Below are 15,019 nucleotides of genomic sequence, written 5' to 3' on the forward strand. Positions count from 1 at the left end.
AGTTTTAGGTTAGGAACACTTTGTTGTCTCAGCTCGACTGGATATAGCCGGAAAATCCTATTCAATTCGGATCGAAAAATCGATCGGCCGGAGACGGCCGTATGAACCTGTTGCGATGGATGAGCATCTATTCCTTTCTTTGTTGGGGGATCGTTCGGTCGCCTTCGGTAGTTTTCGGCCGATGCTAGTTCGGACGAAAGCGGTTCTAGTGGACGGCCCAACCAAGGGCCTTTAAGGTCCTTAAATAAATTGAACTGATTTCTTAGGTCCTTGGTCATACAACTATTGAGTACATTGGAAGTGTTCTCATTCAAGATCGTTGAGAATTGATCACTTTTATTTATTCATTCTTTATTGATTTATACAATAAGTACATAATCACAAAGATAGGGAGAGAAAAAATAAAGGCAACCTTGTGCTATTCCTCTCCCAAATTTAGATAGGGTTACACATAGTCCGAAATAGGTTAAGTCTGTAGTATTATAATTATCTTTAATCAATAATTGGTGGGGAAACCCCCATTTATGCAATATGAATGGAAACATTATGCCCAATTTGATCTCGCTTGTGGAATTTTGACTGCACATTTTTTGCACAATTAGGGAAGTTGGATACATTGTATTATATCCTAATTCTTTATGAAAAATTAAAGGGATGATGTGGAGGCCAACTATTAAACTCATAATCATACCTTAACTCTGACGTAACCCAACTGTTGTAGCTGATTTTTTTAACACTTGAATTATTCTTGATTATTGAACTATCATAAAAACATTCGAGCTTGCAAAAATTCTGCATTTTGCTAAGAAATAATACAGCTGACAAACTCATGAATAGAAATATTGAACCATATGGATTCAATTTTCTAAGTTTCATTCTTGTCAATTCAATTTTAATAATTACCGAAAACTACACATCTCAAGATTGGAAATATACAGTGTATATGTAGGCATTTGAGACGCATTAGTATATATTTGTTGTGTATCTGCCATATGCTAATAAAAAATAATTCATTATGTCATATACAGTGCACAAGAATACATACATAAATCTTTTATGCTATAGGACTAAAAATCAGTTTACAAAAAAATAGATATTGCATTATCTACCAAGAATACTATTACTAGGTCATACTAAATTTGTAGAAAATTTGTAATTCATATATTATTTAATAACAAACAAACCACGACACAGCCACCAACCGATGGCCCAAAAAACTATACAAAATATAGTCCCAAAAACATAATGATTTGCACCAAAACAACAACAATAAAGGAAAATGTCCATATAATTTTAGACTTGTGTGTGGGACGAGTACCATTATACTGATTTGATAGATTGATTTGAACTATAACTTCCATTGTTTTCTGTAACAGGTGTCCTAATGGATGAATGTGATTTTTAGGGCACAATACAGTTACCTGATCAATTTATTGAATATTTCTGATATTTCTCAGGGCACCATAACTTCGTTTGTGTTCGTGGTGAGTGGCGGAGGGGCCAAACTGCAGCGGTGTCGCAGGGTGACCCTACAGGAGGGGTGTCCGGTGACCTGCATCAGCTGGCGAGCGTGGATCAGCCGAGAGGCTCGTGATCCCACACTACTCGTCAACTGTGCTGCCAACGTTGTCTGTCTATACAGGTGCGTGCTTAGGAACCCACTTACAATCAATTCCTCATCATCAATATTACTTATATTATTATTTAAATGTGGAATGATAATTCTATCAAATTTGGAAAGGAACAGTTTCGAGATTCAGCATGTTGATCCTTTCCCAATGATTCATAATGAGTTGAGAATGATTTATTTATGAATTTATAAATAAACTAGCCGTCAGGCTCGCTTCGCTCGCCATATCCTTTCCAGGGCTCCGCCCCTGGATCGTCTACGATGAGATCAGCCAGCTCGCTTCGCTCGCTGCATTTTTCATTTGAGCATTGGAGCACGTTCCAGTCGGGGGCCAGACTAAACGTCTGGCTAAACGGTTATGGCGAGCGAAGCGAGCCTGACGGCTAGTAATATAAATCCCAGGAATAGCTCTGATTGAAGTAGCAGTGCCCAATCAATTTTTCCGCGATAAATGCATTTCAATCTTCAACTTGGTGCCAACCTAACAAAGTCAACTCAACTTAATGCCAACCTGACAAAATATTAATTAGTTACCAGTTAACAAATGTTTCGAAGAGGTACTCTCTCTAGATTATAGTTCTATATTAACTTAGCTACCAAATTTGAACGTTTTGGTCTGGTAGATTTTTAGTTCTGCGAGTGAGTGAGTGAGTGAGTGAGTCAGTCAGTCAGTCAGTGCCATTTCGCTTTTCTACATATATAAAAGCGAAATGGCACTCACTCACTGACTGACTGACTCACTCACTCACTCACTCACTCACTCGCAGAACTAAAATCTACCGGACCAAAAACGTTCAAATTTGGTAGGTATGTTCAGTTGGCCCTTTAGAGGCGCACTAAGAAATCTTTTGGCAATATTTAACTCTAAGGGTGGTTTTAAGGGTTTAAAGGTCGTCTTTTAGCATGTATATTCTTCTTCTCCCAATCCCTTAATTATAATTGAAATTACCATATCATATGTTACTATAGAACTATAATCTAGATAGAGTACCTCTTCGAAAAGTTGTAAACTGGCAACTAAATAAAATTTGTTAGGTTGGCACAAGTTGAAGATTTAAATGCATTTATCGCGGAAAAATGATTGGGCACTGCTACTTCAATCCTGGGAATATTTATATTACTAGCTATCAGGCTCGCTTCGCTCGCCATATCCGTTTAGCCAGACGTTTAGTCTGGTTCCCCGATGGATTGTCCTAACATATGATAAAAATGCTCAATGAAAAATGCAGGCGAGCGAAGCGAGCCTGCTGATCTCATTCTTGGACGATCCAGTCGGGGGCCAGGGGGCGTAGCCCCTGGCTAGACGGATATGGCGAGCGAAGCGAGCCTGACGGCTAGTATATATTATATATATATAGATTTTATTAATGTGTTTTCCTGTTTCCATGCATGGTACTGAAGCAGGAAGGCCACTGAAACTGAAATGTCAATTTATAACTTATGTGATGCTTCCAATATTGTCAAATGTACGCAACTTATTGAACGGAATATCTTATTGTTTTTGAGTATTTTATTAATGTTGTTCCCCTTTCCCTTTCCAGGGTTCTGGACCAGGAAGGCACACTGAAACTGAAACGTCGTTTCTCGGTTCGCCACAAGTCGGTCCGTTGTCCGGTGCGTTCCACGTTCTGTCCGCTCATGTCATTCCGTGAGGGCGCATGCGTGGTCACCGGAAGTGAAGACTCGTGTGTGTATTTCCTCGACATTGAACGTGAGGTAAGGTTCAACAATTAACGAAGCCGATTATAATTTGAAGGAGGATAAACGTAATGTCAAATTCTCCCATGTGGCGTTCCACCACATAGAACACAAGATATTTGAATGGAATGATAGAAATAATGATTATTCAAAGAAGATCATAATATCTTGAGTTATCTTTCCTCCATGGTAATGATTCATTCCATCTCTAATATATTTATTCTTCCATGAAATATATCTTTTCCTACAGTACGTTGAAAAGTGGCAATTGCTGCATGATTACAGAACGAAAAGAATCACTTTTCCGCTCTATTGCGGGAAAAATTTTTCTGCACTCCAGTTGCAACATGGCAACGCAAAATACTTAGTAGGTTATAGGAGCAACAGTGCAGCAAAATCAAAATGAAGTTGGTAACAGTGACTGCTGTGGCTGCTATAGTGAGCAGGTGCTACGAAGCACAACGCGCACCTTATTAGTATTAGATATTATAAACAAGGACAACGAGGACTTTAGGATTTAGGATTAAGGTTTTTATCAATAATAAAATTACACAGAAAAACATTTGATGCATTTCAGGCAATTTTACCCATAATTACCCACTTTTCATATTCAATGGTAACTGTAGGAAAAACTTAATGTGAAATACGTGCGCAAAGTTCCTCTGCTGCACAAAGAAACATTCCGCCATCGTTTCTTTCGGTGCAGCAAACTGTCACTTTGCGCACTAGTTGCACAAATAACTATTTCATGATTTTTCAATGAGACTCTTTTTAGATGTTTATCTATCCAGTTTATTTTACATCAACACTCTTTTAGAACTATTATTAATCTTCTTCCTGTTTCAATTTATTATGATTCAGTTCAGCTTGGCGGTCACTTGATGATATTGGGATGTTCAATCATGTAAGACATGTAAAACATGTCTGACAGATGACAAATCAACCAACTCATAAGATTTTAACATTACAATTTGATGATAAATTTTCATTTCATGGAATTTGTCAGTCTATTTTAGAAACAGGATATATATTACATTTTCTTGTAGCCTATATGATGTGGAAATAAATGGTTTGATTGATGGAGGCCCGGTTGCACAAAAGCTGGTTGAATTTTAATCGTGATTAATTTCACGAGAACCAATTAGAGAGGGCGTTTTTGAACAGACGGCTTCTGTGATTGTTCTCGTGAAATTAACCTCCAAGTTAAGATTCATTAAGATAAAATATAACCGGTTATTGTGCAACCGGCACAAAGCCTTCTAATATGAAGATTTTACTTTCAATTCGATTATTCACTAAATAATTAACGGTTATTCAAAAGACCCTATAGGAATAAATCGAGATTCTATTGTGCCATTTATGTTACAAATAATATTTACAAATTATTTATTTTTTGATACAATTACAAATCATATGAATATGATCGGGATAGAACAACAGGCATAGCCCAAAACTATTCTGTACCCAAATTTTGATAAATAATGAAATGTCCGAAAAATAGGTTATGTTCTTACTGAGGAAATTTAAAGTTCAAAGTTCTGTCCAAAAATATATATGAGCTAAAATTTTTGAATTTAGAATGATTATTCACAAATAATTATAAATTAAATAATTTTATTTGATGTTTCTGCAGGTTCGTCCAGTGGTGAACAAGTTGCAAGGTCATGCCTGTCCTGTGCTGGGTGTATCGTTCAACTATGACGAGTCTCTGTTAGCAACCAGTGACCTGCAGGGCTTGGTCCTTGTGTGGAGCCGGGAGAAGAAGTAGCTCTGTTAGCAACCAGCGACCTGCAGGGCTTGGTCATTGTGTGGAGCCGGGAGAAGAAGTAGCTCTGTTAGCAACCAGCGACCTGCAGGGCTTGGTCATTGTGTGGAGCCGGGAGAAGAAGTAGAGGGATGGCTAGACAGAGTACAGTGGACAAGAGGATAGAAGGAGTACAGTGGAGGAGGTTAAGAGCAGTGCGCTGACAAGAGTATTGCTATAGTGAGGTCCATGTTATAATGACAGTGTTTGATTAGCAATGGTATTGCTATCCTTGTCTATCATTCAACAAAGCGGATAGCGCTATCTCTTCTCGCTTTGCTCTGTTGCCGGATCGGCTTTTAACAATGTCGAATTAATAAAATAAAAATATTATTTTTATTTATAATACACACCAGTTAGTCAAAACAAGACAAGACACGTTCAGTCAAAATAATTCACATAGTTGCTTTTGAAGATATGTCTAATTGCAATGACTAATCAGTGTGAGTTGCGCCACAATCAGCTATGTGAAGTATTGTGACTAAACGTGTCTTATCTTGTCTTGACTAACTGGTGTGTGCCTAAAGGTGCGTACCGATATACGCGCCGCGAACATGAGCAATTCACTTTTAAACAGCTGATGCCAAGCTGTATTTTTACAGAAACGGTAAGATACAGATATAAAAATGCGTAAATTTGTACGCACCTTAAGGAGTGAATGAAGTTATGATTCAACGCGGAAGATATTTTGTCTGAGGTCTCACTGAAACAGAATACTAAAGTTCTACTTTATTTTCAGTCACGGTACTTGAAACTTTTCTGTATTATGCAGATGTGAATAAATTGGAAGTTGCATTTGTTCAAATACTAATTAATGAAAAATATTATTAAAATAAAATCCCAATTAAATGCTGTAAATCATCCCGAAGAATTCTGCTACTGTAAATATTGACAACAGGGCTAACAGCTAGATGGAAATTCAATGAGCTCTACTATAGTGAGAGGTCCACGTTATAATGACAGTATTTGAACAACTTTGGTTCTGCTATCCTTGTCAATCATTCGACAAAACCGGTGGTACTATCCTTTTCTAGGTCCACAACGATGCCAATTATGTTTTTGAAAGTGTAGAAATATGATTAATTAACGCAGAGAATCGGCATCGCTATTCTTCTATCTTCATCCACTGTCATTATAACGTGGACCTCACTATATACAAAAGTTATTTGTCAAGGTCTATAAAATACAGGTCGTGACGCAATCCCGTGATGCATTGCAAAATCGCCATTCTATGGTGTTCTAGTTCACCAATTTTAAAATTATCATCTGTTATCATTATAGATTAAACAACATGATGTGTTATATTGTTAAAGGGATATTGCTTGGCTTTGAATTGTGAAATAAATTCTTCCACAGAATAATAGTATTTAGATTCAAACTAGGAACTGAATTTTTGATCTTTAGATTGGGAACTTCAAACTCTTTTTGAGGTTAGCCTTTTTTCGCAATGCCTTATGAATCATAAAAAGTTACAAGAATAAGAACAATTTTTATGATAAAAAAATGCATTATTGAACCATTCATTATTGAAATTTAATTATTGAAAAATCAAAAACCTGAATTTACATATTATCTGAACCAGAATATTGTTTTTAAAAAGCATAATGCATGATTTTGTTATGAGCAGATTGGAATATTTCAAATGTACCGCCATGAAGACCCCACATAATGGCCGCTCCATAAGGAACACGAGTGTCATGACCTGTATTTATAGACCTTGCATATTTGTCAGCCCGAGAACAAATTCGATTAGAACAAGTTCCCGGGCTGACAAATAATTTTTGTATGGTAGCGCTCCTTGAATTTCCATCTAGCTGTTTACCCTTTTGACAATATTTGCAGTAGCAGAAGTCTTCGGGGTGATTAATAGCATTTAATTGGGACTGTATTATGCTTTGAAACAAGAATTTTTTGTCATGATTGATTGGTTTGATTTTGTCATCATCTAAGAAGGCATCATTGATTGGTACCAAAATTATAATGTATTAAAGCTTCATTCTTAGAACATCAGTTTTATTTCACCATCTATTCAAATTCATAATTGTATAGTAAGCCTAGATTGTAGGTGATTTTCTGTATAAAATACTCATTAATAGAATATAACAATTAGGAATCGTGATGGACTTTATTATTTTTAGTAAAAATGTATGAATTTATAGACTATACTTCATGTATTATTTGTTACCATATTTTTCGTACTTTTAGACGTGATATTATTTATTCAAATAAATTAATTGTTATCTAAATGTATATGGTGATCATTATTCCCACTTCTGTATTCACATTATTTATTCATTTTGAAAAAAAATGGAAGAGAATATTTTTGTATTCATTGTACAAGATGGTTCATAATTCACTACAAATGAGGTTATGTAGCATGATCTTTATCATGATAGTGAATTTAGGCCAACTGTATAATATGACTTTGAACATAATTATTCTCTCTCAAATCATCATAAATAGCAAGGGTTACTTTTAGTTATAAGAATAAAAGGAGTCTGATTAGATCTCTACATAATTATAAGAATTATGTAGTCTGATCTTTATTATGATAGTGACTTTAAGGTCAACTGTATAATATGACTTTGAACATAATTTATTCTCTTTTGAACCATCATTATAGCAAGGGATACTTTTTGTAATAAGAATAAAAGAAGTGGAAAGTGTAGGTGCTTCAAAAAAGGTTACTATTTTCTCTGGATCTTATTTTATTCGAATTCAGTTAGAAATTATTGATCTGAAGACATTGCAACCATCATAAACTTTAATCGTAGATCATTTATCATTTAAGATTCAATCATAAGATCACTTAGACTAAGACATTAGTCATAAGCATAAGGTAACATCATTAGGTTACTATTTTCATTTTATTTTCTCTGGATCTTATTTTATTCGAATTCAGTTAGAAAATGATCTAAGACATTGCAACCATCATAAACTTTAAATCGTATCATTTATTATTTAAGTTACATAAAACATTAATCATAAGGTATATTCATTCACCTCCACCACAATAACTATCCTGTCACTGTTTAATAAAATGATTAGTCATAAATTGAATGAATCTTCCGGTCTTTCTAAGTATCAATAAATCTGTGGTTTTTTGACAATTTCTTAGTCTTTTTTATTCAATATGAATAATTACCTCAATATCAACTTCTCAACTACACAAAAAGTTAGTCATAAATAGCATGAAGTTTCAACACTCGAATGAAACTTCGTCAATGCCACGAGAATTCAATCTCGATTTAAATTCAACTGGCTTTTGTGCAACCGGGCCATAGTCTTGAATTTCTCCTTAAATTACGAACTGCTATATGTCTGTCTTCGCTTACAACACGGAAGGTAGAAGACCTCCTGGTAGACCAACGTTGAGGTGGATGGATGCAGTTGCCGGAGATGCAAGAGTTGTTGAGGTCAAGAATTGGAGGCGAGCTGCCATGGATAGAATAGAATGGAGGCAAATGTTAGAGGAGGCCAAGATCCGCTTTGGATTGTCGAGCCATTGATGATGATATGTCTATCTTCTCAAACTGTAGCTACTGCATCAGTTATCCTGGTTTTAAGCTCCTCAATATCAAGTGCTAAGGGAGGAACATAAACACGATCTTTAACGATGTTTCTCCCTTGATATTGATAAGCTAAAATCCAGGATAACTGATGCAGTAGCTACAGTCTGAGAAGACATCTTGCGACAGTCTGGGATGGATTTGGCTACCGAATAGATGTCGTCGGAGCCTCAAAAGGAGGACTTATAATACATCATCATAAACTTGATACTTCTGTGAGTAATTTGATGTAAAATTGGTCTGTGTACACAAATTTTAAAAATAAATATAACTGTTTAAAATTGGGTCGTTATTTTTGAAACACCGGTATAATGTAGTTGACACAGAATAAAACCAATTGTTCTAATAATATTTTATTCACATTATTTAAGAAAATACAGGTTAGTAGGTCACATTGAAATCAAACTTAAATATCATGAAGGTAGAACAATATTCATGAGAGGTTGCCAGTTTAGTAAAACATATTTAAACTAAAGTAGATGATCTCTTGATCCATTCCGAGAGCTGCGATTTATTAGAATAATACATAGAAAAAGTGTTCTAATATTGAAATTCTCTTGCAGTGATTAAAATCAAACTTAATATCATGAAGGTAGAACAATATTCATTAGAGGTTGACAGTTTAGTAAAACATATTTAACTGAAGGTGATGATCTCTTGATCCATTCAGAGCTGCGATTTATTAGAATAAATTACATAGAAAAAGTGTTGTAATATTGAAATTCTCTTGCGGTGATTAAAATCAAACTTAAATATCATGAAGGTAGAACAATATTCATTAGAGGTTGACAGTTTAGTAAAACATATTGAAATTAAAGGTGATGATCTCTTGATCCATTCAGAGCTGCGATTTATTAGAATAAATTACATAGAAAAAGTGTTATAAATATTGAAATTCTCTTGCGGTGATTGAAAAGATCGTTCCATCAGACAAATTTATCATTCCAGCAGAATAAGAAACAAATTCATTCAATAAAAATAAATTATTTTCTTTTTGAAAACTGAGTTCCACTATTGGATGATATCTTCAATATTCAACCTCCAGTATCTTCAAACTTTGCACAATATTATAGTATTGAATTTTTTGATCCAATTTCTATAAATTTCTATGAGAAATCAATAATTATTTTCCCCTTTCTGTTGAGGTGGAATTTCAAGGAGGTATATTCAGTGATATCTCAAATTTGGAGCTACAACGGATGAGACAGACGCATATAAAAAATTGACAAACTATTTACAAGGTGATAGTATATAGTAATTTAACGAGCTAATCTACTTTTATTGTGAAAATTATAAGTAGCTTTTGACTAGTCACAATATCTATTTGAAAACAAAGTACCCTATAACCAATTAATATTATGTAACTGTACAGTAAATCTTTTGACACTTCAATAACATTGCCCTTTCTTAATTAAGCTGGGTTTACACCAAAGTGATTAACAAAAGGTTAATAACTTAATCCTCATGGATTCTATTAGATTAAACGGAACTTGACAAACACATATGTTCATTATGTGTATGATAAGTTATGTTCAATCCAATAGAATCTATCAAAACTAGTAGTTCTGTGAACAGTAGACCTCACGCAGTATTTTCATCCACAAGTACCTGATTGAAACTATAGACCTTATGGAAATACAGCAATAGCCTGGCTTCTCCACACATCTGTGTAATCACTTGTCAGCTGATTTATGATGAATAATTCTATAGTTCGATTTTCACGGTAATATTGGTGTATGGAGGAGGCTCCTTTCTCCTTTTAATATTATATCCTTGTAATGCAAAATTTCCAAAAACCTTGTATAGGCCTATACGTCGACGCGCAATTAAAAATGAACATAGGCCTACCTGTCAAATTTATTGAAAATCTATTACCAATGCCAAACCGTCGACTTGAATCTTGGACCTCACTTCGCTCGGTCAATTAAGTTACCGTTTTAACATTTTGTTCATAATTTTGGTGTAAACCCAGCTTTACTCAACTGGTACATTTAAACTCATCAATAACAAGTCATATACATGCATTTAAACTTTAATATTTCTTTATAAAATTCAACACATATATGTCTACATTCACAATTATTTCTCCATAGAATTCACACAATTTTAGCTGTACAATAAATATTTTGACACTTCAATAACATTGCACTCTCTTAATCTGCGTTTACAACAAAGTTATTAACAAAATTTTTATTTCTCCAACCTTCTCTCTCTCTTGGGTTAACAGCCGTAGGGCTGGTTGGCAGCAGCTCTCCATGCTTTTCTGTCGTCCGCTTTCCGCTTCAGCTGAGTATGATCCACATCTCATATCCCGTAGCAATTGTTTCATATACTCCAGCCTAGGTCTTCCTCTCATATTCCTTCCCTCAACCATTCCCTCCATTATCCTTGTCAGTAGAGTGTCATGTCTGATGATGTGGCCAATCAGCTGTGCTCTTCTTTGCTTGATCCACTTCAAGAAGTTCCGGTTCTCTCCCACTCTTTCAAAAACTTGCTCATTTGTAATCATATCTCTCCAACTGATCTTCATCATTCTCTGTAGCACCATGCCTCGATGCAGCCAATCTTCTTTCCTCTCTCACCCCATTGTCCACGCCTCACTTCCATATGTTGCAGTACTCCATACAACGTTTTCAACATGTTTTTTCTTACGTCGAGACTTATGTTTTTTGAGGTGAATAGATTTTTCTTCTTATTGAATATTTCTTATTTTCTTCTCTAACCTTATAGATTCTATTTGATTGTACATAGCTTATCATACACATGATGAACATATGTGTTTGTCAAGTTCCGTTCAATCTAATAGAACCTATTATGACGGATAATAAACATTTTGTTAATAACTTTGATATAAACACAGCTTTACCGATCTGGTACATTTAAACTCATTAATAACAATTTATATACATCCATTAAAACTTTGGTACAGTATTTATAACATTCAACACACATAATATAGGCCTACATTCACGTCTTATCCCTCCATAGAATTTAACAAAAGTTCATTCACCCAGCATATTCATTGATATCATTCGACATTCATTCATTATTCACCTTTAATTTATTTGTGAGAATGAATGAAAAAACTGGAAATAAAGACTCTAAAACTAGAACTTCCCAATGAAATGAAAATAGATAAAAAAAACATTAAAAATTAGCCTACACACAAAAACAAAACATTACAATTTCTTCCCTTGAATTTTTTCCACTCAACAAACATTACAATTTCTTTCCTTGAGTTTTTTTCCACTCAACAAACATTACAATTTCTTTCCTTGAATTTTTTTCCACTCAACAAACATTACAATTTCTTTCCTTGATTTTTTTCCACTCAACAAACATTGAAATTTCTTCCCTTAAATGTTTTTCACTCAACAATCATTGTGAGGTGATCGGATATAGGTATAGTATTAAATTCATTCATTTTCACACCAATTTTACATGTTTCTTCAATTTCTGGACGCGTTTCAAGACACTTGGTCCCATCTTCAGCTAACAAGGACGTAGGCCTACCCTGACTGACACTGTTTCAAAGATGGTTGGGTAGATGGGAAAACTCGATACCACCCTGGAATTGGTGGAAAATTTATATTGAAACTGCATAAATTCAATCTTCGTTTCTAGCAGTTTCAATATGAAAATTTTGCCAGTAAAAATTATATCATTGATAGATGAGAAAACTCAATACCACTCTGGAATTGGTGAAAAATTTGTATTGGAACTGCATAAATTACATCTTCGTTTCAAGCAGTTTCAATATGAAAATTTTGCCAATAAAATTTATACAGTATCATTGATTATCAGCTAAAGTAAAACTGCGTTTACACCAAAGTTATTAACAAAATGTTGATAACTTAATCCTTATAGATTCAATTAGATTGAACGGAACTTGAGAAACACATATGTTCAGATAGTATGATCAGTAAGTTATTCACTTTCTCTCTCAGTTTATACTATTTATAATATGACCAGATAGTTATTCACTTTCTCTCTCAGTTCATTACAGATATAGTATGACCAGTAATTTATTCACTTTCTCTCTCATCAGTTTATGCCAGATAGTATGACCAGTAAGTTATTCACTTTCTCTCTCAGTTTTTACTATATAATATGACCAGTAAGTTATTCAGTATCTCTTTCAGTTTATGCCAGGTAGTATGACCAGTAAGTTATTCACTTTCTCTCTCAGTTTATACTATATAATATGACCAGAAAGTTATTCAGTTTCTCTCTCAGTTTATGCCAGATAGTATGACCAGTAAGTTATTCACTTTCTCTCTCAGTTTATGCCAGATAGTATGACCAGTAAGTTTTTCACTTTCTCTCTCAGTTTATACCATAAAATATGACCAGTAAGTTATTCAGTTTCTCTCTCAGTTTATACTAATAATATGACCAGTAAGTTATTCAGTATCTCTCTCAGTTTATGCCAGGTAGTATGACCAGTAAGTTATTCACTTTCTCTCTCAGTTTATACTATATAATATGACCAGAAAGTTATTCAGTTTCTCTCTCAGTTATGCCAGATAGTATGACCAGTAAGTTATTCACTTTCTCTCTCAGTTTAGCCAGATAGTATGACCAGTAAGTTTTTCACTTTCTCTCTCAGTTTATACCATAAAATATGACCAGTAAGTTATTCAGTTTCTCTCTCAGTTTATACTATATAATATGACCAGAAAGTTATTCAGTTTCTCTCTCAGTTTATGCCAGATAGTATAATCAGTAAGTTTTTCACTTTCTCTCTCAGTTAATGCCAGGTAGTATGACCAGTAAGATATTCACTTTCTCTCTCAGTTTATGCCAAGTAGTATGACCAGTAGAGGACGTTGAAGAGAGCAAAGGCTAGTGGAAAACAGAGCCTCGAATATTCGTCTATCTTTCGTGCCATTATCATGTTTTTGTTTGTCACGTGACCTGACAAATCGCCATGGGTGAGGATCACTTTCTTCACCTGTAACAGACAAAGAAAAACAATATAAAGCCTTGGAAAGTTCAATATAGGCCCAAATCTACAATGGGATTCAATAACTCTTGAGAAAAATAAATAAATCTTGTTCAATAAAGTTCAATAAATCTTGTAATTACCTCTAGAAGAAACAGATGGAAATAAATTGGGAGTAGCATTTGTTCAAAATCGAATGCTCATCAATGAATAATCACTATTTAATAATAAGAGTACGACTACAAGCATTCTGACTGAATTTCTCAGTTCAATAGGATAAATGAAAGAAAATCAAGATATATTAAATCAATCATTCAGAATTACACAACTTTCAGAAGAGTACGACAGGCTTACACACCCAAAACGGTTCCAATTCTAATTTATACAACAGTCCAAATGTAGCTATGTTATGTGTCACTCATTCTCCTATAATTACACACTCAATTTACAATTCAAAACACACAAAGATTATTTTTAAATTGAGAATACTTCAAAATTGAATTAAATCAATCACAATTAATTAGAAAATTCCAAACTTTGAAAAAACTATAAAATTTTGAGACCGAAAAGACAAACACACTATTTAGAACTTATCACAGCTTATTATGATTCTTCAGGCACATAGCTAGCATTTGTAGCTTCAGTACTTCAGTATCAATCAGATCACTCTCTCTCTCCCGGTCGTGTGTTAATGGGAATTATATCCCTCTTAGAGAATCGACATTATTTGTTGATTTATGGAGTTACTTTACAATATTATATTATCGTTATTCTAATTTCATTCCATATTTATTCTCATTGATTAATTATTCATACTTTGTTAAATTCATTGAATAACTAGCATTATCGTCATTTATTGTAAATAAGTGTGTAAGCCAGTAAATATTGTAACATACATAAATAAGGAAATCTAATCTAATCTAATCACTCTCTCTTTCTCGTTCTAATTCAATTATAAAGTTCAGTTTCCACGGATATCTGACCTTTCTCTGTTTGATTTTACCCTGGAAAAATTTCATTCATCCATGAGATATTCCCATCAGTTTTACTTTATTTTCAGACTAGAGACCCCGGGTTCAAACCTACTTATCACCAACAGTTTTAAACCTGGTCACTCCCAAGTTATCGGATGGGCCATAGCCAATCTATAGTGTATAACTAGGGCTCTACTCACACTCACGCGACTCAGGTCGAGAAGAGACTCGACTCTAGTCGAGAGCATGTGTTTCCAAATGGTGACACTCAGACCAGTGGACTCTAGTCTCCGCGACTGTCACCATTTGAAAACACATGCTCTCGACTAGAGTCGAGTCTCTTCTCGACCTGAGTCGCGTAAGTGTGAGTTGAGCCTTAGTGTGTATGTGTCACTATGG

At 34.4% G+C, this 15,019-nt stretch overlaps 2 protein-coding genes across 2 annotated transcripts in view; one reads left to right on the top strand and one right to left on the bottom strand.

The window, feature by feature from the left end:
- Nucleotides 1-5,429, top strand: part of LOC120352870 (WD repeat-containing protein 13-like) — a 45,445-nt gene extending 40,016 nt beyond the window's left edge. Inside the window, exons 2-4 of the mRNA XM_039435183.1 lie at nt 1,458-1,642; nt 3,172-3,346; nt 4,962-5,429. Coding sequence (XP_039291117.1) covers nt 1,458-1,642; nt 3,172-3,346; nt 4,962-5,096 — 495 coding nt within the window. The 3' untranslated portion in view covers nt 5,097-5,429. The remainder of the gene's footprint in view (nt 1-1,457; nt 1,643-3,171; nt 3,347-4,961) is intronic.
- A 7,956-nt stretch (nt 5,430-13,385) lies between these two features.
- The window catches only part of LOC111044991 (glycine receptor subunit alpha-2-like), a 169,710-nt gene continuing 168,076 nt past the window's right edge, over nt 13,386-15,019 (bottom strand). The window contains exon 9 of the mRNA XM_039435185.1: nt 13,386-13,655. Within this exon, the coding sequence (XP_039291119.1) occupies nt 13,500-13,655 (156 nt within the window). The 3' untranslated portion in view covers nt 13,386-13,499. The remainder of the gene's footprint in view (nt 13,656-15,019) is intronic.

This window comes from Nilaparvata lugens, chromosome 8 (genome assembly GCF_014356525.2).
Source record: "Nilaparvata lugens isolate BPH chromosome 8, ASM1435652v1, whole genome shotgun sequence".
NCBI classification, from domain to species: domain Eukaryota; kingdom Metazoa; phylum Arthropoda; class Insecta; order Hemiptera; family Delphacidae; genus Nilaparvata; species Nilaparvata lugens.